Source organism: Ovis canadensis, chromosome 3 (assembly GCF_042477335.2).
Source record: "Ovis canadensis isolate MfBH-ARS-UI-01 breed Bighorn chromosome 3, ARS-UI_OviCan_v2, whole genome shotgun sequence".
Lineage (NCBI taxonomy): Eukaryota > Metazoa > Chordata > Mammalia > Artiodactyla > Bovidae > Ovis > Ovis canadensis.
In genome coordinates, this window is record NC_091247.1 from 155,200,233 (window position 1) to 155,217,999 (window position 17,767).

Genomic DNA, 17,767 nt, shown 5'->3' on the forward strand with positions numbered 1-17,767 from the left:
ATACTTTAATGACAGAAAATGAAGAGCAACTAAAGAGCCTCTTGATGAAGGTGAAAGAAGAAAGTGAAAAAGCTGGCTTAAAACTCAACATTCAAAAAATTAAGATCATGGCATCCGATCCCATCACTTCACAGCAAATAGATGAGGAAAAAGTGGAAACAGTGGCAGACTTTACTTTCTTAGGTTCCAAAATCACTGTGGATGGTGACTGCAGCCACAAAATTAAAAGACACTTGGCTCCTTGGAAGGAAAGCTATGACAAACCTAGACAACATATTGAAAAGCAAAGGCATCAGTTTGCCAACAAGTCTGTCTAGCCAAAGATACGGTTTTTCTAGTAGTCATGTACAGATGTGAGAGTTGGACCATAAAGAAGGCTGAGAGCCCAAGAATTGATGCTTTTGAACTGTGGTGCTAGAGAAGACTCTTGAGAGTCCCTTGGACAGCAAAGAGATCAAACCAGTCACTCCTAAAGGAACTAAACCCCGAGTATTCATTGGAAGGACTAATGAAGCTCAAATATTCTGGCCATCTGATGGGAAGAGCTGACTCACTGGAAAAGACATTGATGCTGAGAAAGACTGAAGGCAGCAGGAGAAAAGGGTGACAGAGGATGAGATGGTTGGATGGCATCATCAACTCAGTGGACATGAGCAAACTCCAGGAGATAGTAAAGGACAGGGGGGCCCGGCAGGCTGCGGTCTATGGGGCTGCAAAGAGTCAGACAAAACATGGTGACTGAACACACAACTCTGTTTCATATTTGTGTAATAATTATTTACTGAAACTATCTCTTAATCACATTTTGAATAAATATTAGACAGTGAAAAATGTTTATTACATACATTTTTTTTAAAAAAATTACAAATCAGTAAGAATAGCCCAATTTCCCTGTAACAAAAATGGGAAGAGTGATTGTCTCTGGATGGTTTTTCTCTTTTTATATACTTCTCCAGATTTTCTAAAATTTTCACACTCACTTGTGTTACTTTAATAATAGTGAGTAAACACACAAAAAAATTTGAGTGCTTTTTAACACACAAACACGGTGAGTGGAAACAAATAATGTTCCCCTTCAATACACAATCATTTTCCAAATTCGTTACTCTGTGATTCACTTTCCTGCTACTGCAGCTACTTAGTACTATTCACTTTCCTTATATGGTATTTATTTAAATGCTCCCAAACACTAAGTATCCAACAGATCTTTAAAGTTACTCATACACATTACATAACACAGAGAATATACAACAGTTTCAAACTACTGCACTGACTTCTTAATGCTCTTAATTATAAATTACAAATGAATTTCATTTATAGGAAAAAAACAGCATGATGTTCACAAAAATATGTTTGGCTAACAATAAGGAGAAAACACACAGGTTACAAAACCTAGGGGAAAAATATTCTAATTCAAAATCTTTCATCCTTAATGAAGAGGGAGTGATGAGAAAGGCAGACTTCCTGTCATATATACGTACACACAGAAAGTATTAAGAATTCAGCATGCAAAACATATCCAAATACTAACGAGCCTACTCTGAAACACAGCAGAATCATTTTTCCCCTCTTCCAACTCCCCAGTACAATAGCCAAATATTTAAATAAAAATAAAGGACAAACCACATGAATACCAAAGTACCACAAGGTAAAAGAAGTGACTGAATGAGTAACTGAACCACACAACTTAAGAAACTAGTTTCATTACAACCACTATTAATCAGGACTTTATACTTTCACATGCTTTATAATTAGTCAAACATTTTTGCTTTTAACATCTTAGTTCTCATCAGCAACATTAGGAGGTAAGTGACTAAAAGGTTGAAGTTATCCAATACTAATCTGCACAGGCATATAGCTAACAAATTCATAGAACCCATCTTGTGAATCCAAGTGTTGTAGTCTCTTGAAAATAACATTATTATCCCTCCATTAAAGATGAGCACATACTCAAACCCTTCTCAACTTCTAAAAAGTAAATGATAGGTGCTATGTTAAGTATTTCTTCTGAACTTCCTCCAGACTCCTGACATAGGAACTAACATTGCTAAGAACCTATCGTCAGGTGTTTTGCACTGTATTTAACCTTCTGCTGCTGTTGCTGCTAAGTCGCTTCAGTCGTGTCCAACTCTGTGCAACCCCATAGACAGCAGCCCACCAGGCTCCTCTGTCCCTGGGATTCTCCAGGCAAGAATACTGGAGTGGGTTGCCATTTCCTTCTGTAATGCATGCATGCATGCTAAGTCACTTCAGTTGTGTCCAACTCTGTGCAACCCTATGGACAGAAGCCCACGAGGTTCCTGTCCCTGGGATTCTCTAGTCAAGAATACTGGAGTGGTGTATTTCTGCTTTATTGACTATGCCAAAGCCTTTGTGTGGATCACAAGAAACTGTGGAAAATTCTTCAAGAGATGGGAATACCAGACCACCTGACCTGCCTCTTGAGAAACCTGTATGCAGGTCAGGAAGCAACAGTTAGAACTGGACATGGAACAACAGACTGGTTCCAAGTAGGGAAAGGAGTGTGTCAAGGCTGTATATTGTCACCCTGCTTATTTAACTTCTATGCAGAGTACATCATGAGAAACGCTGGGCTGGAAGAAGCACAAGCTGGAATCAAGATTGCTGGGAGAAATATCAATAACCTCAGATATACAGATGACACCACCCTTAACGCAGAAAGTGAAGAGGAACTAAAAAGCCTCCTGATGAAAGTGAAAGAGGAGAGTAAAAAAGTTGGCTTAAAGCTCAACATTCAGAAAACGAAGATCACGATATCCAATCCCATCACTTCATGGGAAATAGATGGGGAAACAGTGGAAACAGTGTCAGACTTTATTTTTCTGGGCTCCAAAATCACTGCAGATGGTGATTGCAGCCATGAAATTAAAAGACGCTTACTCCTTGGAAGAAAAGTTATGACCAACCTAGATAGCATATTCAAAAGCAGAGACATTACTTTGCCAACAAAGGTCTGTCTAGTCAAGGCTATTGTTTTCCCAGTGTGGTCATGTATGGATGTGAGAGTTGGACTGTGAAGAAGGCTGAGCACCAAAGAATTGATGCTTTTGAACTGTGGTGTTGGAGAAGACTCTTGAGAGTCCCTTGGACTGCAAGGAGATCCAACCAATCCATTCTGAAGATCAGTCCTGGGTGTTCTTTGGAAGGAATGATGCTAAAGCTGAAACTCCAGTAGTTTGGCCACCTCATGCAGAGACTTGACTCATTGGAAAAGACCCTGATGCTGGGAGGGATTGGGGGCAGGAGGAGAAGGGGACAACAGAGGATGAGATGGCTGGATGGCATCACCGACTCAATGGACGTGACTTTGAGTGAACTCTGGGAGTTGGTGATGGACAGGGAGGCCTGGCGTGCTGGGATTCATGGGGTCACAAAGAGTCGAACACGACTGAGCAACTGAACTGAACTGTGCCATTTCCTCCTCCATTTAACCTTCTAAATAAGTCAAAAGAAGATATTTTATTCATTTTAAGGAGATGAAAACTGAAGCACAGAGAAGAAACTTGTTATAGATAACCTGACATAACTCAAGTCCTAAGTGATAGACACAGTATGAGTCCTAAGTCAGTGCTCTCCCTGTTAAGACTTTTCCCATTTAGCAAAAGAAATTATTAAATACCTATTGTGTGCCATGTACCGTGCCAAATGCTTCAGACAGAGAAATGCTAAGATGGATCTATGTTACCCAAAGTGTTACATATAACCCTTAACACAACATCATCTAAACAAATTTCTTGGTAGGAAAAACATGTAAGAACAAAACTGCCCTCTTCTAGTTTACATTTATGAATTCAATACAAAAAGAGCACATGGGGATGACCCAGAGAGATGTTGTGGGGAGGGAGGTGGGAGGGGGGGTCATGTTTGGGAACGCATGTAAGAATTAAAGATTTTAAAATTAAAAAAAAAAAGAGCACAGAGCACTCTATGAAACAAATTGTGGCTAATTCTCATTTGCTTCAGAAGCTTATCTTTAACTTGCAACCTCACTCCAAAAAACAAACAACCCCACAAGAGCCTTTATGCGTTATATCAACTTTATGAGGTAAATACAGTTTACCTATCCACATTTTCCCAATGAGAAACCTGAAGTTTAGGGAGGATAAGTCACACAGCTAATCAATTCAGGCTGGTGAGTACCAGAGACTTCAACACAATCATGTAAAATTCCAGCACAATATAACTCTCTTTAATAGGAAATAGTTATAATCAGTTCCATTTTATTCAGTCAAAAACTCAACAACAATTAGGCAACTTGGGCAGCTCCAGGTCATCATGTGGAATAACATACTTCTGCTATGGAAAAAAAAATAAAGAGGTACATAGTGAATCCTATCAAAGTAGTAATTTGCTCAAATTGCATTCTTAGGGAATCGTTTTTATTTAAAAACAGTTCATTTGGGCTCTTTTTTAAAATGTCAGAATTAATAATGTTAGCAACTAACATAAATTCATAATTTATGTACAGCACTTTGAAAAACACACACATCAGCATTGCAAAATAGGTACTGCTAGAAATACAATATAGGTATAAGTTCCTAAGAATGATTATATCATTAATTTAGACTCTTTCAGTATTTTAATTTACTGACATAATGTTAAATTTCATGCCTGCAAACAAAATCAAATACAACATTCAAACTCTGCCTGCCCTAAAACTTACACAACAAATCCCAATTCCATTCATTAACATAAAAGCTTTCATTATGGACACTGGTTTATATATATATAGCAAGTTCTCTGGAAAATAACTACAAAATTTCAAAGTTGTTAATAATTAAAAAATCCTGCCAATGTAAATACAGAATATGTTATATTTAACAGAGGAAAAAAAATCCTTCAAAATACACTGAAACATCAAGTCTGTAATTTAATTATAAATCACCTGTGGAACCTAAAATTTCTCCCTGAAGTACAAATCTGATTTTCACTCACATTGTTCAAAAAAACTGGTTAATTATTCCTCATCATATAAAAAAAAGTCTCTCACTTTTTTGGCAATTCATTCCTTCAGTCAACTTCTCATGAGGTCCAAAGATTCAATCAAGTACTACAGATTACTTTGTCATTCTCTAAATCTAGTCTATCCTTCCAGACTTTCTTGTATTTGCAGGGCTGATTCCGTATCCCCCTCCCCCACCTAACTGAACCACCAAATCACCCTTCAGAACCTGGTTCAAACATCACTGACCTGAAACCAACTCTTTCCTTTCCTCAGACAAGGTTGTTCTACTCTAGTATGTATCCACAGCATTCATCACAAAACTGAACTTCAAGAATTAATTTACTGCACCTCTAATAGGTGCATTCATGGCACATGGTAATATTTCTTGAACTGAACAAGGAAATCTAAGTAAACGTGAAAATCATTACTGATTAGTTTCTAAGAAAAGTCTATCAAAATACTGCAAAGTCAGAATCTCTTAAATGTTTTGATTATCCTATGCAAACACAAAGTTTTAAGTTTGTTCTCCTTTATAATTTTCCACTAATAGAGAGAGATACCCCTCATTCCACCAGATCCAGAAAACATTATCATGACCTCTTAAATGGAGAGTAATTCCTCCTCTCTATAAGCTACTGGGTCTATCAAAACATTTTCAGCAGTTGGAAGACAAAGATTTACATCTGAATCATCTCTTTTTCCCTTTCGAGTTTGCCCCTATTTATGCAGAAAGCACTAAGTAACTACTGATGAAATTCCTTGTTTTCATCAAACATGAAAAACTTGACTCATTTTAGGGTCTTCTTTCTGCATGGAAAAACATTACCCAGATTTTTGCATGGCTGTCTTCTTTCTCACTTTCTGTTCAAAAGCTACCACCAGAGAGGTCTTCCCCTCATTACCCTACTTACTTAAAATAGTCTCCTCCTTCCATCCATAACCAATTGCTGTAACTGTACACCCCCTTTATCTTCTTCATAATTGCCATCCTCTGAAATTGTGTTTGTTTACTATGTCTCCCCACCTAAGACGTTAGTTCCATGAAGGCAGAGACTTGTCCTGTTCACCATCATATATACCCAGCACTTACTATAATATGTAGAAGAGAATAAACACTCAAATTATTAAAGGGTTTAGTTGAAAATGTCTACTCAAAAACAAGCAAATTCTGTGAGAGAAGACAAAGTCTTGATTTTTTAAAAATACATAATTATAGGTTGGAAGTGACTCTACATCAAGTTCAGCAGTTTTCAAACTATGCTTGAAAGATCTTCATACAAGCAGAGGTCAAATTTCCTGAAGCGCTGGACTATGTATAACTATTCTACACATATGTATCTATTTTCAGATGTGTGACTCATAAACATACAAAACATACAGAACACAGAAGTGCATCAAGTGTCAAATTTAAAATTTGGTGACTGTAATCTGTTCTGTCAGGTTAAATAGTTTTGCTATAGACCTCAAAGATTGGCCTGGCATGTCAATAAATATATGTACAATTTCTCTTCAGTGTGCATAGATTAGAAAAGTTCTATGGCTCTGAAATTTTTCTAACGTAAGGCCAGACACGCTCACTCATAAAATTATAAAAACAATACCCTTAAAGCACTATTTCGTGTACTACTAAATCAAGACAAAGTTCAACACATGATCTCCTCAAAAAATAACTGTGCAATAGTAAGTAAACTTGTAAAATGTGGTGTCTGTGATACAGTATTATTACTTACTCTCATTATAACACAGGATTATCATTAAAAGTTTTGGTGCTTCTTGAATATGTTTATCATTTTTTAAAATGTGAGCAGCTGTGTTCTGCCAGAAAGTCACTTGAAACACAATTTCCTAATATTTCTCTTTCAAATTTCCATATTAAATGATCCTGAATCTAAAGGATGATCAGTTAAAAACAAACCTTCTACTTACACCTACTTGATTTGATAAATCAGGACTCTCCCTATAGAGCAGCATTAAATTAAGTGAGAGAGACATTAGATGCGAGATTCAATCTAAGGATAAAATGGCCTTCAAAATTCCCAATTACTAATTTTCATGCTAATCAAAACAAATTGACTGTTCTATCTTTAAGTTAATGTTAAAATTTAACCTTATTAAAAAGTTTAAACTTATTTTAACACAACATTAAAATGACACTATAAAATTATAGTGGTATATTATGAAAGTGCTTTGAAGACTACCAAGTATTTTTTTTTTAACGTACATGATTAAGTAGTAAAACAAAGTCAAAAGGAATGAGGTCCTTTGAATAGCATAGTAAACTTAGTGATTATTATTATTTTACCAACCTATGAAGGACTCTCACAAACAGAAAATTAAGTACAAAATTTGTATGAATAGCATCACAATCTATAATGTAAAAAGTTAATATAAAAACACATTCCTGCCAGATATGACACAAAACCAAATGTTCCTCTCCCAAACACATTGTATTATTAATACTTGATCAGTCATCACATTTTGTCCAATGTTGATAAAAAATGGTTGTTTCAACATTCAAAAATATAAATGGAAAATGATATATCAATATGTTTGAAAATAGGCAATCTATTCACTGTTACCTAAACTGCCAGAACACAAATTTTTCTCTTATTTTATCATTTCTTAGCAAATACTTGGCAAAGTAAATATGTACTGTGTGTGCATTCTCATCTACTGTCACATAAGGAAAGACATTTCAATTCAGTAAAAGCACAGAAAAAATTGGTGTCCCAAGTACTAGAACAAATTCTCTCTGTATCTTTCATAGCTTTCTGTCATTAAAAAGTCAATGAAAAATACACAGGCAAATGAGACATTTCTAAGATCTTAAGTCAAATGTTAACATCTCCAGTATGCAATTCTGGAAGTCATTTACTGTTTTTATTTCTATAGCTCAAAAAATGAACAGAGTATTGGTGCACAATCTCTTACCCAAACCCTTAAAGGCCAGATATTTCTCAGAACTGGAATTTGTCAGATTTTATAAAGTTAAGATAGCATATGTATCATATATGACCTAAAACCTCACAGGGTGGCCTAGGCAGCACTTGTAATCAAATACATTAATATTTCTACATAAAAATGGAAAATCAGGTTAAGACTGCTAAGACTATGATTAGGCTACTAATTTCAGTTGGAATTTGCCATCATGTTTGCTTTTTTGAAAAAGTCCATTTTTAGATCTTTTTGAAATTTAGACAGCCAATAAAAATACATTAAATCATCTTACCCAATTTTCATAAGGAGAACAGTATTCAAAAACTAGAGAACTCTTACTTTGTACTAGGCACTGGGCCAGGCATTAGGAGTAAAAAGGTGGAGAAAGGCAAGGACATAGAATCTAACTTCAAAAAGCCCAAGTCTAACAGTATCTCATGGTTAAGCAACTGTAAATATATATTATGGGGTAAATACAAAATATCTCCTTCATGCTCTGATCTTAATCATACAATACAGCAAGAAATGTAGACCTAGATACTGCCAGAAACATTCTGCTACTTTTTAAAGTCCTGTTCTTACTCCAAACACACTTCTCTTAGAAGCTTGTTATCTAGTTTCCCATAGGTTATTACGAAGCAAAACTGTAAGAAACAATTCAAGGAAGTAAAGGAATACAGGATGCCCTTCTTCCCCATCCCCTTTTCCAATCTTCTTCCAACGTGTGGACTAGGAAACGGCATAATGACAGCACTAAGTGTCAAGTGACAATCTGGCACTAGTCCAGTTTATTGGATATTTATTGATAACCAAGTATTACACATTTAGAAGGTACTAGAAATGTAAATATAAGTAAGACAAAGCCCTACCTCTCAGGTGCTTACAATCCAGTGGAGGTTATTATGGATGGTGGGGATGGACAGTAAATTAGAATACAGTGTGACACACTCAATAATAGAAATCTGAGGAATAAAAGCAGTACAGCAGAAGGATTTGGGAAATCAGGAAAGCTTTCATTCAGAAAGTGACACTATCGGTTCATTAAGACAGTGGCACTATGTCGTTTTGAAAAATAAAGTTTGTCAAACAACAGAGAAGTGATAGTAAAAATATCACCACCACTATCCCATTCAAGCCCCACATAAAAACATAAGCATGAAAGGAAAAAAAAAAAAAAAAAGGCACGGGGGAGTTGGGGGCGGTATGTGAGGGTAGGGGGGATACCTTCAGGGTAACTGGCAAATATGTCCAAAATATCAAGCTTTATCTAAACAGACTTAAATTCCCCAGTCTAAATATATACAAACCATTAAAGTGTATCCAGAAAAAAAATTTTTTTTAATTTATTTTGCATCTCATGATTATATAAGCTATGAGGTCTTACCAAAAAACACTATAAAACATTTTATTAATTCACAGTATAGCATACCCCCAAGCAATAATATCAAGAGATTATCATCTGTATTTCAGAGAACTAAGAGAAAAAATAAACCACTAGGAATTCCAGGTCATTTCTAATAGTACAGACAAAGTAAATAAACAAACAAACCATATCATCATGAGCCATATCAGACTTGTCACAAGAGGAGTTTTAAGAGTTTAAAAAAGGATGTCAAACAGAAAAGCAAAAGCAAAGGAAAAAATATATATATAGTCCAATGAAAAAAACCAAGGTAAAAATTATATAATAATTTTATATATAATATATAATAACTTTTACAACTCATTAGTCTGTTCTATTTGTTTTCAAAAGTAGACTTTCTAAACAGACATCAATTTTAAGTATAGATATTTCAAAAAAATCTAGTAAAATTTACAAGGAAATTCTACTCCTTTAAGCATTTGGGGTAGAAATCATCCATAGTAAAGGAAGAACAATCACACCTATCATCAACCAAAATGATTCCTTTGTTATCAATACTATGATATCAGTAGTGTGTGTGATTCTATTCCAACATTACAGTGCAACTCAGTTTAACTCTGCCTCTAAAGAGGCCCTACCTGGAACCTTGGCTTCTTTTGCTTCTTTGTGTCACAACATCTACTAGATGTCTAAGTAACAAATAAAATCTTAGTAGTATCTTTTCCTAACATTGTATCACTATTTGCATAAGTTGTTCTCATGCCTAATAAGCAAGTACATGGACAGTTTGCTTTTAAATATGTAATTATAACAGAATGAACTTTCTACAGTTAAAAATGTTAAGACAATTAAAAAATACTGTTTAACACTGCTTTTAACAAGCCAAAAAAAAAAAGTTGACTTATTTTTATCAATCTAGTAACGTCTAGTATTATTTCATATGTAAACATGAAGCATACTTTTTCTTTTCACACATTATTAGAAAATCTTATGAAGCATATTTGTGAATGAAAAGGTAAACCTATCATTTCCCAGAGGTTGCAAAAGACTTTGCAAAGGTCTTTCAAAATACAAATACTTTTAATACCAGTATCTACTGAAAAGATTAAAAACCAAAACAACTGGGTTAGAAGCACTTCTAATAAAATCTACTCATAAATCTAAGTAATTACTTTTGAACAAAGAATTTTCAGATTATAACTAACTGTGAAGTATCTCTGAGAAATCAAAGAGTAAATTAAACATCTAAAGTTATTAAGTAAAAACATAAGTAAGTAGGTCTCGGGGAGGAATATCATTCTGAAGTTTATTTTATCTTCAAGATCAAGTAATTCGAAATGGAAGGGAACATGAATCACTCATGCATTATGCTCTCATTTTTCTGCCACAAAAATTTACTTTAAAACTAAAGTATTTCAGAAACTAAAAATCTTTAAAAGGCTGTATCTGTTGGTTGGTTAAATATATAAGCAATTCTAATTCCCCAAGAGTATCAGATTAGGTTACAGATATCTTTATACAGTATACTTATAATAAAAGGGTTCTGCCAAAAAACGATGCTCACAGTATTTTTATTGTTGCAGCATTAATCAAGATGCCAAAATGTGAGTTTCTCAATTTCTATCTAAAATACAAAGTAATCACAGAAGTCACTGGACTTCAAGCCCTCAAGCAGGGGAAAAAATGAGAGAAAAGAACCTTTTTAAAATTAAATGAGGATCTTAAAAGGTTAAGAAACAAGTGGAACACAAGTTCTCTTCTTTTTACATGTATCTTGTATTTTTCCTTTAGGTTTAATATTACACAAGAACTACAAACTGAAGAGATGTTCAACACGACAAAGTTAACTAAAGATCTTGATCTACTAAGGAGTATTTCAGGAAAAGAGATCTGAATGTACACATCAAACTGTCTGAATGTAGCCATTTAGTCATTTCAGACCACTGCGATTCTTAACCAACTCCTTACACCTAGGACAAAGTTATCTTCCAAAGTTGCAAGAGAGACGTGTTCACTGGTAACACGTTTGAGAACTTGTCAAATATACTAAGTATTTACAAACAACATAAACCCAGTATGTAAACAAATATTTTCAAATTTCTATCCCCTGCCTCCGTATTTATTACTTCCACTTAAGTTGTTTTAAGGGGCAAATAAAGCTGCACTTAACGATTCCAGAGGTCTAGAAATTCCTAATATCAAGCATGACAGAAAATTTGTTCAGCTTTGAACTCTAAATTCAAGCAAGGCCTCCCTCGTGACAGATTCTAACTAGGTGCTTCCTACCATTTCACCAAGAATCCAAGGGTTGCCATCAATGTATTTAATTATTAGAAAACGACTAGAAGATTAAGAAAGGAATAGAATTCTCTGACCAAGAGTTTTATGAAACAAAATGTATTGCATTCCGTCTTCTGGATGTTAAAAACTGAAGGCATCTGCTCAGATTCTAAGAGAGTTGATGCTTAGGTTCCTCTCAAGAGGGTGGCACCCGTATTTAAGACTTTTATGGTTGTAATATCGTACCCACAGGGCCTGAAAGAAATGCAAACTTAAGACCTTGGAAATGTTCTCATTAAAAACAAAAACAAAAAACCTCATATTCGCTAAGGACCACAGTTACCAAGAGTTAGAGGCTTTTTCTCCTAAACGGACAAGAGCCTGAACTAAGTTTTAACCCTACTCACTTCTTCCGTGAAACTTTTCAGTTAGACTCAAGACAGCAAAAGGTGTAGAGGCCCCGGCGGAAGTAGAAACCTAGGGCTCGCAACTTCACAGACCGAGGCGTTTCGGGTTCCTCCGCCGCCCCAGGACTCTCCGGACTCAGTCACTACCAGACTACGGAAGCTTCACCCTCCGGGTGCGGAAGCAGAGGAAGCATCACAGTTGCACTCCTCCTTCCACCATACACAGCCTTCGGTACCCCAGGGCCTGGCAGCTCCTGAGACCCGTTAGCCAGTCCAGGATCCCCCATCTTTCACATATACATACACAGAAACAGACAAGTTGCAGATGATGTACGTGTATTGAGAATGTGAAATGCCAAAGACAGGGGCAACTGCTGGGAAGGCGGCAGCGCCGTCTAAAGCGGGCCCGGGGTCCTTGGCCACCGCCGCTGTCGCCTTCTCTTCTTCCCCAAGAAGCAGCGCGGCGGAGGCTTCTCCGTGCTGGGGGTAGCCCGGGGGAGAGGAGTCTGGGGGAAGCCCCAGCGCCAGCCGAAGGGACAGGGCCTAGGATCCAGAACTGCCGCTGCAGCTACCCGACTACAGCGACGCTTTACGTCCCGTCCACCACCCTCCCTATACACACCCCCTCCCTCCCTCCACCGCCACCACCCCCCCTTCCCCGCCCGCTCCGCTCTCCCTCTCTCGATTGGAGCCGAGACAAAAGCAACGGGAAGCGGCGGGCCGGGACGCTGCCCGCGGACCCCGGGCGCGACCGGCCCGGCCCCGAGGCATTCCCCCGCCTTGCGAGGGCCCCGAATCCGCCGCTCCCGCCGCGCGCCCCGCTGCCAGACTTCCGAAAATTTGCCAAAAACTCACCGCATGAATTTTCTTGTCCCGCGGATCCAAGATGGCGACGTATCCACCGCGGAGGCTGCTGGGAGCAAGACCTTTACCCTCTGACCCCCGCCGTGACCCCCGCCGTTCCGACTTCCCTCCAGGCGGCGGCGGCGGAAGAGGGGAGCGGCGATTGTGGACGGGACAGAGTTGGGGTTGGGTAGTCTGTTTCTAACGCGTTGGAGAGGGTACTCGGAGGGGCCCTTCAGCACCTCGCTTTCCTCCTCGCGGCCCCCACCTTCTCTCTCACCGACTCACCGGGAGGCTCGTAGCTACTCCGCAGTCGTTACAGAGAGTAGGAACTCTGCTGCCGCTAGGCTCCCCTGGGTCCAGGTTGCTTCGCGCGGGCCACGGGCCCTAGGTCCGGGAAGGATCGCGGGGTCCAGGGGCGGGGAATGGTGAGGTGGCGTCGGTCCGCCCTTCCCGGGGACTCGGAACGTGTTTGTGTTTGTGTTCAGCACTTGGTTCCCCACCCCCCTACCCCCGTCGTCTGCCTAGTACCGGCCCTCCCTCCCTCTGCTCCCTGAAACGCATCTGATCACTGTCCAGTTTTCTTCCTTCAGACCCCGAAACCTCCGGTGCTTGTGCGCGCACTTCCAGGGACAGCAGCACGTCACCGTCACTTTCTGAGAAGTGAGTGATCGTCAGCCGAAACAGTTGGTATTTTAACTCGTCACGCTTCCTATTTTATTATTATTTTAACTTTTTGGGAGGGAGCATATTGAGGGAGGGGGCAGGTTTTTGAAACTCTGTTGGTTGAGCTTTCCTGAGTCAGTCTAATAGCATTTTCTCACTCTCACTCCCCAATGCCCACGTAAGCTGGAGTGACTGCCTGAGCTATCAGCGAGACCATCTGAAATTACGATGGCTTTTTTGGAAACTTCAGCAGAGTCTCTGCTTCCCAGAAAAATAATTGTTGCTCAAAGTAAAATTAGTTTTCTTTGAAATAATAACTCTCTCTCTATTAGTTTGTATATTGCTCAACTCTTCCCTCTTGCTTGATATTTTTGGGCCTGAAAAAGAGCATTTGCATCTGTATTAGGAATCGTATAGTTTCATAAAGTGAAAATTGTTACTTCCTTTCTAGTTGAGTTATAGAATTTACTAATGTAAAGTACACTTTATTTGGGGTAAATAAAGTTTCTACTTCCCTTGTTTTGTTTCTTTTATAAAATCATCCTTCCAAAAACTGACTGTAATCCAATTTAAAATTTATAACTGAAGGGAAAAGGACATCTGTCAGTCAAAAATAGCAGGAAAAATAAGCGTACTGTTAAATTATAGATGACTTCTATGTTCATAAGTTACCAAGTATTTCCATGAATTAGTAGATCCTGTGTGAATTTATTTAAACTCTTAGGTGATGCTGATGTAGCCAGTAGAAAATGTTTGCCTGGTTGTTCGTTTTATTAAACATTCTGCTTCATTGTGTTCTTTTTTACTTTGGGAAAATTCAAGAAGGAGCAAATCTTCTTATGTCCTTCCCTCCCTTTTTCCTCCCTTTCCCCCAACAGTTCCTTCCTGCCTCTTCATCTTTCTCTTCAACTTTGTAAGATGGTGTGTTAAAAGATTAAATACCTTTAAGTACATATTAATACATATATCTGTGTATTACTGAGCTTTTTAATTTAGCTATTAATAAATTGAAAGTCTAACTGATATTTGGAATTGTAAGATAAAATGAGAAAAGTTGGATGGATATGTGTATGGTAACATCAAATATCAGTTTGATTTATATAGCAAATGTTGTCTAGTTGCCAAGTCATATCTGACCCTTTTGTGATCCCATGGACAGGCTTCTCTGTCCATGGGATTTCCCAGGAAGGGATATTGGAGTGGGTTCCCATTTTCTTCTCCAGGGGATCTTCCTGACTCAGGGATTGAATCCGCATCTCCTAAATGGCTGATTCTCTATCGCTGAGCCACCAGGGAAGCCCAGTAAAGAGCATGTGTGTGCACATGCACACATGTGCATAGGACTTTGTTGAAGCCAAAAAATGACCCTTATTTGTATCATCTCATGTTTACTCAAAGCACAAGTTTTAAATTGTATAAACTTTGGGTGAAACTGAAGAAATCACTTACAAAAGGAGACAGTCTAACTTGAGGGTTTTATTACCGTGGATATTTTACTGGGAAAGATAGAACAGCAGACATTTTCATCTTAAATGTGTATGGTAGCAGTGTTAGGGGAAAATACCTTGATACTATTGTTTTCTTGAGAACATATTTGTTGATGATAAATCTGCTTTAAGCCTTGCTGAAGAACAAGTTTAAAATTGTTCTATTAGTGCTGTCCAATCTTTTATATTGGTAAATTTGTAAAATTTATGTAATACCTACCTTAGGGGTCAGTTCTAGATATTAAACAAGCCAACGTTTGCCAAGGGCTTGTATTTATGGCTTTCTAATAAGCACTATAAGTGGTACATTTTTAACATTGTCCTGTTGCTTCCAGAAGTTTGTCTTTATTGCTAACGTTGATAAATTCTGCCCATTTGATAGGTTGTGAAGTGTTGGTTTTTTTTTTAAACTATTCACTCTGATAGATTGTCTTATTTGAAAACTAGCCCATACTGAGTGTGTGTTTTTGAAATGTAAGATGCATCTTATAGTAAAATTGCCAATTTGGGTTGAGAAAAAAATTCCTTAAGGGAAGAATGCATGTATGCATGCTAAGTTGCTTCAGTCATGTCCAACTCTTTGATCCCGTAGACTGTAGCCTGCCAGTCTCCTTTGTCCATTGGATTCTCCAGGCAAGAATACTGGAGTGGGTTGCCATGCCCTCCTCTAGAAGATCTTCCCGACCCAGGAACTGAATCCATGTATCCTGTCTTGCCTCCTGCATTGGCAAGTAGATTTTTTACCCCTCACGCCATCTGGGAAACCCAAGGGAAGAATGACTTTATACATGACCATTAATAGTTGTCCCTCATGGCTCAGTTGGTAAAGAATCTGCCTGCAATGTAGGAGACCCTTGTTTGATTCCTGGATGGGGAAGATCCACTGGAGAAGGAATAGGCTACCCACTCCAGTATTCTTGGGCTTACCTTGTGGCTCAGCTGATAAAGAATATGCCTGCAATGTGGGAGACCTGGGTTCAATCCCTGCATTGGGAAGATCCCCTGGAGAAGGGAAAGGCTACCCACTTCAGTCTTCTGGCCTGGAGAATTCTATGGATTGTATAGTCCATGGGGTCACAAAGAGTTGGATACAACTGAGCAACTTTTTTACTTTCATATTAATAGTTGTAGAAAAGGGAAACCGCCCATTGTTTGAAAGGTATAGACATTACTGAAAATCTTACCATGGCAAAAAAATAAGAAAGGTGTCTCAAAATTAACATGTGCTGAAACAAAACATTTGAATCCAAACTTTTCCTGTAGTCTTACTGATTTCCATAAACAATACTCCCAACAGTTCACTCACTTGCTCTGGCGAAATAGTAGGAATCTTCTGTGATAACTCTCACTCTGCTTATCAGTCAGTATCATCAGCTCTTCCTTGTATTTATTGTGCCTTCAACCACATCGCATCTGATGCTACCACTCTGTCCACCATCATCACTTAGACAGCAATATCCAACTGTTTCTGATACCATTTTTCCTTGTACTTTTAAACCATTCTCTAGAAACCAGCCAGAGTGACCATTTTAAAAAACTTGATTCGATTATGTTACTCGCTTGTTTAAAAGTCTCCAATGATTTCCCTGAAATAGAATAAAGTCCAATTTCCTTACCATGGCCTTTAAAATTACCTAATCTGACTAATTCTCCAAACTCATCTTATCCTCACCCTTCTCTTTGCCTCCTTTCTGTTTCTGTCGCGTACCAAGCTTTTTCCAGTCTGTAGCAGACAAAGACTGTTGTCCCCTAAAATTTCTTATTTTTTTTCATAGCAATATATATGGGCGTCCAGAATAAAGACTATGTTCTAGCCTCGTGTAGCTGTGTGGTAGTTCTGGCCAATAGAGTGTAAGCAGGTGTATGTGACTCCCTTCCAAAACTGTTCTTAAAAGATAGCTGCTGCACACCAGTGCTTTCCTTTCTTTCTATGTCCTGCATCCTGGAATATAGATGTGACAGCCATTTGGCATATGCAAGCTCCCTTTTCCTGGAGGGATGGCAGGACCTCAGCCGGGTGAAAATGTGGGTCCTTGAGATCTTTGCAGAGTAGTGTATCAGCCCTCACTCCTTATGTACAAGTACCGATGTGAGGAAAATGTAAACTTTTATCTTGCTAAAGCAACTATTTCAGTTCAGTTGCTCAGTCATGTCCAACTCTTTGCAACCCCAGGGACTGTAGCACGCCAGGCTTCCCTGTCCATCACCAACTCCCTGAGCTTACTCAAACTCATATCCATCGAGTCAGTGAGGCCATCCAACCATCTCATCTTCTGTTGTCCCCTTCTGTCTTCATTATTTCCCAGCATCAGTGTCTTTTCTAAAGAGTTAGTTCTTCACATCAGGTGGCCAAAGTACTGGAGTTTCAGCTTCAGCATCAATCCTTCCAATGAATATTCAAGACTGATTTCCTTTAGAATAGACTAGTTGGGTCTCCTTGCAGTCCAAGGGACTCTCAAGAGTCTTCTCCAACACCACAGTTCAGAAGCCACTATTTAGGGCATCTTATTCTCAGTTGAACTGATACTCCATCTCAAAACCTGTGCACTTCCAGTTTTTTTCTGCCTGAGGTGTGTTTTCTCTATGTCTGTATGGCTAACTCATCAGCTTTTAATTCAGGTATCATTTCTGACCAGCATTCCCTGACCTCTGTATCTAAAGTAGCTCCTTTCCCCATTTTTCTCACACATGGCCCTTTGTTTTCATAACAGCATTTGTAATTGTATCATCTTCTAATTTATTACTGCTTATCTGTTTCCTTTCACCCTGTTAAAAATGTAAGTTCTGTGGGAGCAGAGACTATTTCTGTATTGTTCAC

General features: G+C 38.3%; 1 protein-coding gene across 24 annotated transcripts in view; it reads right to left on the reverse strand.

Moving 5' to 3' along the window:
• CNOT2 (CCR4-NOT transcription complex subunit 2) overlaps positions 1–13,387 on the reverse strand; it is a 126,369-nt gene extending 112,982 nt beyond the window's left edge. For 7 of the 24 annotated variants that reach the window (XM_069584651.1, XM_070292360.1, XM_069584649.1 and 4 more), the window contains exon 1: positions 12,809–12,879. Coding sequence is in view for 3 of the 24 variants with exons in the window: in XM_070292354.1 (XP_070148455.1) it covers positions 12,809–12,813 (5 nt within the window). In the remaining 21 variants the exon portion in view is untranslated. Of the gene's footprint in view, positions 1–12,808 lie in introns of all 24 variants that reach the window. The other 17 variants (XM_070292361.1, XM_069584650.1, XM_070292359.1 and 14 more) reach the window with 11 other exon arrangements.
• Positions 13,388–17,767: the final 4,380 nt, after the last annotated feature.